General features: G+C 38.7%; 1 protein-coding gene across 3 annotated transcripts in view; it reads right to left on the bottom strand.

Annotated features, from left to right (window-relative positions):
* The window catches only part of grid2 (glutamate receptor, ionotropic, delta 2), a 508497-nt gene that overhangs the window by 189073 nt on the left and 307879 nt on the right, over window positions 1-11545 (bottom strand). For all 3 annotated transcript variants that reach the window (XR_005695832.1, XM_040031719.1, XM_040031718.1), the window contains exon 4: window positions 3963-4168. Coding sequence is in view for 2 of the 3 variants with exons in the window: in XM_040031719.1 (XP_039887653.1) it covers window positions 3963-4168 (206 nt within the window). In the remaining variant the exon portion in view is untranslated. The remainder of the gene's footprint in view (window positions 1-3962; window positions 4169-11545) is intronic.

Raw genomic sequence — 11545 nt, 5'->3', positions numbered from 1 at the left:
TTTCTTTTGAAAGATGCTAAATTTAAGCAACGTTACATTGTCTTAAATGTGTATCATTCTCTGCTCAATCATCCTATGCACCTTTCTCTCTCTTTCTGTCAAGTCTTGTTATTTTGCAACAGCTTTCAGTTCACATCCACCGTAGCCTAGAGCATCTGGGTGGGAGGTGCTTTTCATGACAAATGACCTCACAAATAACTGATAGAGAGAAAAAAAACAACATCCCACTCATCTCTCGCTGTCTCCATGACAGTCTGTGTCTGTCTCTCAACCGGTGTATATGTTTCTCCCTCCCCGAGCATCCTCCCAGGTAGAGCGAGAAAGAGACATCTGTGACCATCAATCTTATCCACCAATATTTACCGTCTCCCGACACTTCATCTCAGAAACCCCTTTCCACTTGATGTCTGACTAAATTAGATTAAATGACTGCTTTGTCAACCTTCCCAAAGGAAAGAGAGAGAAACTCTAGAAAACTAATCTGGGTTCCAGTCACACACTGAAATTGAGGCGGGTGCTTTCATATTGTATAATAGCCAAAGCAATATTCCACACCAACTGTAGATCAGATTTCGTAGTTTAAATGAATAAATTATAATAAGGATGCATTCTATCATCGGTTTACATTTTGACTCTATGTACTGTTCTGCTTTCTTTTCTTTTATCGTAAGCCTTTTTTATATTTAAAAAACGAATCCCAAGGAACGTGTAAAGACAGACAACCCAATAGATTAGAGATTAAAATTAATTAATTTTACCTGTTTGACACCTATCCCTGCCTGACTGTTCTCTATGCCTTAAGGATCCTCTCTCCTGTTCCCCATTCACCCAGCAGTGATTCATGTTAGCAAGTAAACCAAAGTCAAGATAAAATGAAACAAGGAAATAAATAAAAAAGGAACCATTCAGTGATCTGAATCAGAATCAGAAGACAAGGGGCAATTAACAGGTGACATAACATGTTCAGTCAGAATAACTTCAACAAAATGCATATTTTGTGACTTTGCACTGGAATCCCATTATCTGGTTACTGGTTACTAGATCATTATCTTTATAATGGGCAAAAAATAAATGAATAAATACTTTTGGTTACTCCTTCATATTTTTGATTTGGGAGATTTTATTCTTTCTCATGAAACCTCAGAAGGATTTGTGTGAACTCCCAGGACTGAAAGAGGGATCTCTCATTTGTTGATTTGACAGCCAAATAAGGTCAAAAAATAAATGAATAAAAAAACAAAATGCACCTTTCATTGCTACAATCATATTAAACAGGAAAATGGTGTAAACCAATGAAGGAGTGGAGATATGTTAATCAATTTTTCTTGAACAATAAGGGATATTTTGACAACTGCCCACTGCTAACATGAAATCAGCTGCTTTCAAACAACTGCACTGACAACATGCTAACACACCGCTAGTAGTAAAGAAGCCTGGCTCCATCTAAAGTGCGACCTTCAACAGGTAACAAATGGGCAGCCAGGCTCGCAGCAGTCTGGGCTCCATTTCTCACCCCTGATTCTACAGCAGAATTGCTCTGACCACAACATTTTTCCCTGAAGTGCTCTTTTGGGCTGGTTTTTACTAACTTTGCCAATGGCTCTGTTTGAATACTTAAAAATACTGGTGGTGGCCAGTTGTACCACTCAGCCTAGTAGTAGATACAAAATCTTAGGTGACTTCATTCTCCACTCATTGCATTCACAAGATTATGAGAAAACTTGTACTCTGATCTTGACCTTGAGGTTGAGGTCGCAGAGATACGAAATCATCTGAGATTTTTAGTAGATACAGCTATGATATCAATTTGAAACTCCAGTATTGCTTCGTTCTCGAGTAACCGCATTCACAAACTTGGGTGTCCATGTTGCCCGCCTGCCTGCTCGCCCAATGGCAGGGTGACGACAATACCTTATCAGCCTCGTACGGCTCAGGGGTAAAAAGGAAAAGAAAGACCTTGTGAGTCACCTCATTATTACAGGGACCTCTGTCGTGTGGGACTGTAACTGAAGATTTATATTTTTACCTGAGAACTAATTACAGTATGACCTATTTATGTTTACCATTGTTGCACTCACAAATGATAATGTACATTAAAATTGACATTACAACTGCTGATCAATGGTGTGTTATGGTCATTTCAGCTTGTCATGCACCTCTTGACTTTTGTTACCTGGCAAGCACAGAGCAGCCAGTGCCCAACGGGTTGGAGACATAAGTGTACAAGCAGGTTGGCCTTTACCACTATTTCAATGATATATCAAGTCAGGAGCTCAGAAAGAACAAGACACTACAACAACTTAAAAAGGTTCGATTTTTACAACCACTTTTCTTTCTTTGACGAATCTTACGCCATGCAGAGATTTTTCCGAGTTGTGACACCTATCGTCCAGAAGAAGACTGCAGTAAAGTAATATAAAGAGTGACGTAATGAACTACTTTCTACAAAAAGCTTCATAATTCACTACATTGGATAAGAGTAACAAGTACTGCATGATGCATCAGGTTTGTTTGATTAACGACCTCAGCACTGAAAGTCATCTAAAGTGAGCTTGACGATCTTTTCTGAATGTGAGTGCAAAGCCTTGAAGCTAAGAGGCCTACCGCCAGTGTATTTCCATGCTAAACTTAAAAGGCTGTAACACAGCCACAGAAACACTACGATACACAAACACTGACACTAACACACTCACAGTCACACAATAACACCCCATTTTTCACCCCCCACCATCCACCCCCACCCCTGTCACGCCTCCAACCAAATTAGATTGTGATTGCTCTTTCCGAGGTCACTTTTAATTAAACTGAGATGAGAACATGACACATGGGATTAAGCCCCATCCTACCAATTCAAATTAAGAATTCATAACTAATGCTAGAGCCTATTGCTTTCAACCATGACCTCCATATCATTTATGTATAGGAGCAAAAGGAACTCCTCTAATTGTCTTCTTCTGAAGCGATAAAGAGTATGATGAGAGGGGAAGAGAACTGTGTACGTCTGTTTGAATATGCATGTTTCCTAAAAATTACATTAAAAACATGCACCTTGTCTGTGCACCATAAATTAACACTGACTCGTACCAAGAGAAAGAGCGGGAGTGAAAGAAGTAAACCAATGAATACTTTCATATCTTCCCATCATGCTCAGGGCTTAACAAATAATACTTCAGTGGCCTTGAGAGGACTAACTCCAATAATTTCATCTGATCTGGTTAATAGAGACACACAGGGCTCACGTGAATTAGCAAAACATTCATTAAGCCTGGTAACATTGGTAGCGTCACAAGAGTAAACCCAATTCAAAATACCATTAATCACTTAACCGTGAAGAATGTAAGACAGATTCCTACTACATTTTTTTTTATTTGCTACTCATGTAACAACATAAAATCTATATCTATAGTTTGCATATTTAATTTGGTATTCCATCAAAGCATTCAGCTCTTCCAGACTTGCTAACATCTTTATATAAAGTCCTGTGAGGCTATTTAAAATGTAAGCTACCTGTTTAACATGCCATTCGCCGATTGAGAAAGGCTTAAACTATTGTTTGTAGAGGACTTTTTCTTTAAAGTAGCTCTCTCCTTTCGGTAAGACCTCAAAAGTCATAATGACTCAGTGGCTTTTGAAATTCCTCGCTCTTAATCTGCATCTAATTGGCATCCTTTCCATGCAGTATTAGAGAGGCATATGTCAGACATTTATGTCAGCCTTATCTGGATATCCGGGTGCATGTGCTGAAGGAGTGTAAACATGCCATTAGGGAACATACTTCAAAACTGGATGACAATTTGTCTTGTCAACGTGTGTGATCATCTCTGCTCTCCCTGGCAGTGAGTTTGAAATGTTCGTCCTGCTCCAGTAGTTCTGGTTCCACAAAACTTCTAAAATGCCATCACTGGTGTTGTTTACCTACTTTATTAACTGACAAACGAAGGCCCAAATCTAACTTTCCTTACCTCGGTAATAAACGCTTTGGCCGTAGCTGGGCTCATGAACAACACAGCTCTGCGCAGTGTATCCCTATAGCGATGCAGCTCCTCCACACGCATTGTTCTGAACAGACTCGTGATCATCATGTTAATGTTGGATTCCACTTTCTGAAGGGATACATCCATCCCCTGCTGAGAGGTACTGTCAAGGAAATCCTCAATGCCACGGATATCTGGGAAAAAAAAGATAGATAGAGGTGTAACTGTGCAGAACAACAACCACATTCTTCTGAAAGCATCGTGCAGAAAAATTACACAGGACTGCACAGGACATAAATATCAGACAAATATTAGAGGCATCACTGATCACTTTACACCATATTCTCTCTTTCAGTTGACGGATTATCTCTCTGCAGGAATAGGTTTAGTAAATATCTCTATTTATAAGCTCTTACTGGTAAGCAATCCTCACTATCACTACATTTGTTCGACTCAAGATTTTATCCTTTGTGTTATTTGAGCTCAGTGTTTCATTGTCTGAAAAGCACACACTGTATGCTACTACTACATAGCTTTCTTTATGGAAATTTCAATGCTGAAAGCATGATATAGACACACACACACACACACACATACACACACACACACACACACACACACACACACACACACACACACACACACACACACACACACAGACATAGATCAGAAATACATTAAATCAAAAGCATATTGCAATAGGTCATTAGAGGTGTGCTTTCTGGGTAGTACAGTCATACAATGATTATACTTTGTTTGTACTTATAATGAAGGACTAAAACATTAATAAGGTATAAACTAATAATATGTTTGCAAATAAACTCTAGACCAATAATAGACTTTTTAATATGAATTCACAATTTTTTAGGAGCCATTTCAAAACAAGTTCATCAAAATCTGTATTTCAAATATCTGGAACTGCAGATCTACGCATATGACACAGAACAATGGCTGCTCGAAATCCCTAAAATATCTGAATGTCCGATCTCTCACAGCAGATTTGGAGGTCTGTAGTTTGCAGGTAGAGCACTGATATATGATTCACAGCTGCTCATATACGAGGCACATAATATTCTTGGAAACAGCTCACATCAGGTCTCATTGATATTTAAGCTTTAATGTGAAAAAAAAAATATCACATTTTCATTCAACTTCATTGTGATTTCCCCCAGATATGACACCACATACCAAATCTGAAATACTTTCATTAAATAGAGCAAGTTTCTGTCAGTGTTATGTCCAAAATTTGTAATGTTTTTCTGTCTCATTTTCTCAGTATGAATTTGATGGCAGCCAAATGTCAAAAGCAGAGCAAGGTTTGTTTTTGAAAATACAAATTTTTCGAAATATATCATGCTGCTGTGTACCAGTCAAGCAGCAGCACAGCACACATAACAATTTGGAGAATGAATGAGCAAATTAATCTCATATTGGTCAAACCAGAACTTATGTAATCTTAAGGACAATAAATATCCCTGTATACATACTTCATTACTCTAGCTATGTTACGGGGGAAAAAAAAAAAAATCTTGACCTTTAATCCGACAGTGATTTGTTGTCGTTTTCGATATCTGTTAATACCTGTCCTAATAGAAGAGGAAACAGTAGCTAAAAAAATATTGCTGAATCCATGATACTGTCTCACCACTAAGAGAACCAATAAGTCATGTCATTATTAAGACTTTTCAATGAGAGGACTAACCACTGTAATTATCTCCATTAAACTTATTTTTGTGTGGTAACAGAACCACGATGCTAGTATGAATATTTTTACTGCCTCTTCTGTTCTTAATGGAATACATTCCAGGTCAAGGTAATCCTAATTAAGGTATTTTGGTTGAGGCCACTGCTAATGATGTCAAAGGATGTGTATGTGTGTGTAGTTATGTAACTACCTAATGATCTATTTGATATGGAAAACGGATGACACCGCCGTCATTGCCAGTGTCGCGGCAGAACAATTAACTGGATTGATTATTCTTGTTAAATCCCAGAGGGCTGGGGAGATGCTCTGATTTCATCAATGCCAATTTTAGGAGGTTTATAAAAGTATTAAGAGGAGAGAGAGCAGCATTGATTCAGAAAAATATGGTATTTAGAAGTAAGACGAACATAATCCCTGTGCACACACACGCATGCACACAAGACAAAAATTATCACAATGAGTTCCTTGATTTGTCAATCTTTAAGTCGTTTAGCAATAGTAGGGTTACATGACAAGGAAAAATGTGACTTTTTTTTCTTTTTTGTGCAGCATACAATACATACAGTATGTGGGTGCAAGACTCCAGAGGACAACGGCTAAACAACAACTGTTTACGGTTTAGTTTTAAATTGGAAGAAAAAGCTTCTGCGTGAGTGTAAATGTGCATGCATGTAAATAAAACATTCATTAAATTACTGTGTCACTTTGGGTACTTAGTTGTGAGTGATGATGAGAAAACATTTATCTCCATCATCTATCAATATATTTAAGGCTGGAGAAACAAAATTAATTGTAGTGAAACAAACTAAGTTGTCAGCAGTTTGGCTAATCATAACTTTCAAGGCCAACCCTCCGATCTCCACTATTTAATTTAATTTAGTTGAATTGAGTTTTATATGTAGTGCCAAATCACAACAACAGTCACCTTAAGGTGCTGTGATAAAGACCCTACCATAATAGACAAAAACCTCCAACAACCAAACAAGCCTTGATAAGGAACCATTTGGGGACAGACTCCCTTTAAAAACATGAGGAAACCTTTAGTAGAACCAGGCTCAGAAATGGGTGAAGAAGAAACACTCAGTGTATCATGGGAAATCCCAAGCAGCCTAGACTTATTATAGCGTAACTAAAAGAGGATTCAGGATCACCTGATCTATCCCCAACTATAAAATTGATGGAAAAGGACAATGTTAAGCCTAACTTTAAAAATGAAGAAGGTCTGAATTGAACCTGGGATCTGGTTACACATACTAATAATCACAGTTACAGTTAAATAAAAGCTTTTGCCAACAGAACAAAGAGAAGTCTGTATCATAGCTATTTATTTGCATTTTTATGTTATAAATAATAGCTTGGGCCTGATCACGTGTCTGTCATGGTGTGCTGTTGTCTGCTCAAGGGTGGTGGGGCAATCTGCTTTTATTTGCCATCATCAATCCATTCTCCACCCTAGCTTATAATACAGGTTGTGTGTCTAATTCATTTGCCTTGCCCCATTCTGTGAGGACCTTAAAGAACTAACCTGACCCTCTCACTGAATGCAGGTCTTTCCAGCCCACAGGATTAAGCAAAACGAATATATAAAAAAAAAAAAGAAATTATAATAATAAATAAAACGTATACAACACTTTTTATGAATTACTAATAGTGACTGATTGTAATACAGTGAGAGAAATGGAAGACCAATGAAAACAAACCAACAGGCAAGTAAACATCCAAACAGATGAGCTAGAAAGCCCACTGACTCATTCACTTTTAAACATACATGTCTTTGATGTCAAACTTTGCTTGAGTTCCTGCCTCCTGCTTCTCAGAGGACAAGGCTTGAGCGTGTACCTCGCCACTGCTGAGTGGATCATTGACTGTCAGCTACTTAACATCAAGGAGCTTAGGGACTCGACAGTAGAGAAAAAGAGGGGTAAAATTGCCACCAACCTTGCCAGCCCAGGCAACCATCTGTTTGAGAGACATCCCTCTGTGACACAGTACTGGTACATTAACACCATGATCAACCATCACCTCAAAAGTTTTCCCCAAAGGGCTGTCACCTTACGCAGTCACTCAGTGTATCCACTCAGTCCCAGGCTAATTTAACTGAGATTACAGTATAACTGCTGTAACGTTAACCAGTGCAAGTCTTCCTAAAACACAATCTGTATCTGTGTATTATTGACTTTCATATTATTGAAGAAAGACTGAAATGACATGATTGAGGGTAAACAAAAGCTCCAGTCATGTCTCCACTGAGGATGAGAAGAACCTAATTGCATTCTTGGTGCACTTTTCCTCCTAGTTGCGAGGCTGTGCGTCACTGCCTTTCATGACTTCTTTCAGTGAAATGAAAAAAGGCATTTTGTGACGAGAGCTCATCAGCTGGAATGGCTTTAATAATATCGTATAAAACAAGGTCAAGGCTTGTATAGCAAAAGGTCCAGTGTGTGTCCCTGAACTACCATTTGTTAGGATTCCCTCCTTTTGCCCTCATCCCATCTATTCCCCAAGTCCCTGGCTCAAACTGAAAGCTAGAGTTAATGTAGTGTAGCCGCCAACAGCACGCAGGGATTTCACCTGCATGTACCGAACAGCTCTGTGGTACTCTGTCTCTGCTCAGACACCGCCACTATTTTCTCCCTTGCTTGCTTTCCCTCGATCCCTCTTGCTTTCGCTTAGTTTTTCATCTGAAACCTCTCTCTGTTTGTTTTCTGTTCTCTTGGGCTGAATTCTCATTTTGAGTGTTTGTGAAGTCCACGCTGTTATTCCACTCCGAGAGGCAGATTCTGTGCCGTGTCTAATGTCCATCAATCCCGCACCGGAGACCAGTGTTTGCATTCTGCTAGATGTCAGTAATGATTTCCCTCTGATGGAAGTGATTTTTACTTTACCTATATATATATATATTTATATCTATAGATCTATAGATAGATAGATAGATATATAGCTGTAGCTGTTTTAACTTCCTCGACAATGTAGAATTAATGTGAAATTAGACCAAAAAAAAAAAAACCCTTTATATATACAAATAGCTTGGGCTTCTTAAATTTCTTAAAATCAAATTTGCAATTATTGATAAAAGTCCGCCCTTTGGACAAGTTGGCATAATGTAAAAAGGACACATAGAATGTGAAAAGGAAGTTTTAGCACATGCGAGAAGGCTTCTCTGGGTGTAGAGAAAGTGTAACATCAAACACCTGCAAATGAGATTCAGCTGATGCAACACAATATCTGCCTTCTGAGTTACCCCATTCTCCCTATTTCACCTTTCTGACTTGAAACCCTTCTCCACCTTCATGTGAAAGAAAATACACAAGTTTGCAACTACTGACTACTCTGACTTTGTGCCTTTCCCTCCTCCTGCATTGTTTCATCAGCACTCTTCCAGTATGAGGCATTTAAAGCTTAAGTTGTTTGTATTTGTTTTGTTCCAGTTCTATTAGAAAATACCCAAACTTAAATTGTAAAAGAGGATCCATCCATCCATCCATCCATCCCTCCCTCCATCCAAACAGCTTGATCAAGCTACCAGGTTTTTCTCCAATGATTTGTGCTTGCCCTACAGCCTAAAATGGCATTTGATTGCACATTGTCCACATTATAATATGATTTTTTTGAGGCCACAGAATCCATGCTAACATAAATGAGTTTGGGACGGATTACCTTATATCCCTTTTTTTTAATCAGGGTGAGTTTTTTTACATGGTGAATTGGGTTGAGGCCAAAGGGAGTCGTAGAGTATAATTCCAATCGATGTGTACTATTCCAGGTTTTTGAAACTTGTGGATAAAATGGTTTTAACAGAATTAAAAGTATTGGCAAGGAACAGTTTTTACCAGGTAAGGTTCTTTGTCAGAATCAACAGATGGTGGGTTCAAAACAGTTTTGTAAGTGGTGAGTGGGAAGAAAAAGCAATGGTGTAGGTGGGGGGAAGAAGTTTTGATAAGCAGTGTTTAGACGGAGAACCCACCGAATACTAACAGGAGGCATATTTGCTTTCTCCTCGGCCATTACCTCTGGCTATCCGAATACCTGCCTCAGGCATTCCACTGTTGCTGAAAGCAGTGATTCTTAAAATATAGACTTACACTTTAAAAATGAAATGTGGGACTTCTTCTTGTAAAAGAATTCTAGAGAATCTACTTCTCATTTAAAGGTGTGGTTAGAAACACAGCCCTTTGGGGCTAGCCTAAACCTGGGAAGTTTAGTTCCATAAGAGAAATAAACGCTTTAGGTTCTAAACCATCAGCGTCTGACTGCCTATGGCACGACTCCTATCCCTATAGATGGAAGTGCTGTTTTCCATTCACCACTTTTTTTATTTTCCTCTTTTTCTTGCTCTCTTTTTATTCATTTTACCTTAAAGCCTGGGGCTTCACATTCTCCGAGTCCCCACAGAGAGCTTAACAAACACTTGTAAAAAACCAACACTTTATAAAAGGCTTGGCACCTTTTAGATGTGCATCACTTTTCTATCTCCACACAAACACACACACACCTACACACACACTACTCCTGCTTTCATATGCCTTAAGTGTCCAAATTCTTCTCCCCTGCTCTAAGCTGCCTTATTTCTTTTTAACTGATATTTCTTTCTATATTGTTTGATCATGACTTTCTTGTGAGTTGAACTGAACTACCACTCTGGTCATTTAACAATGTCTATATCTAAGAAACAATGAATCTCCATCTGAATATAAACGAGTCTCTAATCTTATAGAGATTTTCTTTATTTTCCTTTCTTTCTTCTGTTTTTTTTTTTTTTTTTTTTATGTGGATTAGCCTTTCCTAGTTTGTTTATGTCACTCCAAGCCTGCTGGGTCAATAACTGAGAAAAAGAGATAATGTGTTTTTCTGCTAGTGGATATTATTGAGGACATGAAAATATATAGAATATTACGATTACAATGTGCCACAGACAGAACATTAAATACTACAGGAAACACAGGACCAAACCACGATAGCATGGTTTGGTCCTATGAAATGTTTTGTAGGATTTCCCAAACCTCATTCTCTTAATGAGGATTAGATTATCTTCTCTCTCTCACGTGGTTTTCGGGCCCACTGGACCCATGGGTCATAAAGGTGTGGAAGTGCTGTATCCCTTCACTGTTGGTTTGTGTTTGTGTGTGTGTGTGTGTGTGTGTGTGTGTGTGTGTGTGTGTTTGTTTGTATGTGCAGTGTGTATTTGTATAAGTGTGTTTTCCCTTACAAGGTTGCAGCATTGTTATATTTCTATCACCTACACCTGTCTGCTCCCAAATTCCCACACATTTTACCCTCTGCCTTGCAGGAATCTTTCTATATTTTCTCATGCTCTGTCCCAGCAGCAGATTGGATGTGGGACACAACAAATAAATAGCTTTGCCCGTGTGGCTTCTTATTGATCAAGACAGTGGAAAGATTTTCCGCTCTGAGAACTTCAGTGATTTTAGAAGAAAGGAAGATTTTGAAGCTGATGAGTTTTCAGAACATGAGTCCTTTTTTTTCTTTATTGGATAAGACAGTAGAAAGGGGGGTGGAGAGAGAATGAGAGGAGATGGTCTGAGACAGACTCAAAACCAGTCCCTGCAGCGAGGACTCCAGCCTTCAGTACATGTGTAACTTGTTCAGCCAGGTGAGCTACAGCAGCAACCCCAATTCAGGGTCTGACAGTGAGTTTGAAGAGAAGGATTAGATCGACCATGAGATTGGCCTTCTTGCCCAAAGAATGAGCCAACTACTTGGTTGCCAAGATGGTAAAACCAGGGCCAACACAAATGATGGGATTTTTAGCTTTTCATCGACATTGCCATCTAGAAAGTTATTTGTATCAGATGTTTCTCGATGTAAATTCTGATCCAGTAGCAACAAAAGTAAGAGGTGCACTGTG

The sequence above is a fragment of the Simochromis diagramma genome, unplaced genomic scaffold (assembly GCF_900408965.1).
Source record: "Simochromis diagramma unplaced genomic scaffold, fSimDia1.1 OVJJ01000284.1, whole genome shotgun sequence".
NCBI lineage: Eukaryota > Metazoa > Chordata > Actinopteri > Cichliformes > Cichlidae > Simochromis > Simochromis diagramma.
The sequence above is the reverse complement of the archived record's forward strand: the minus strand, read 5'-3'. Positions and strand labels throughout refer to the sequence as shown.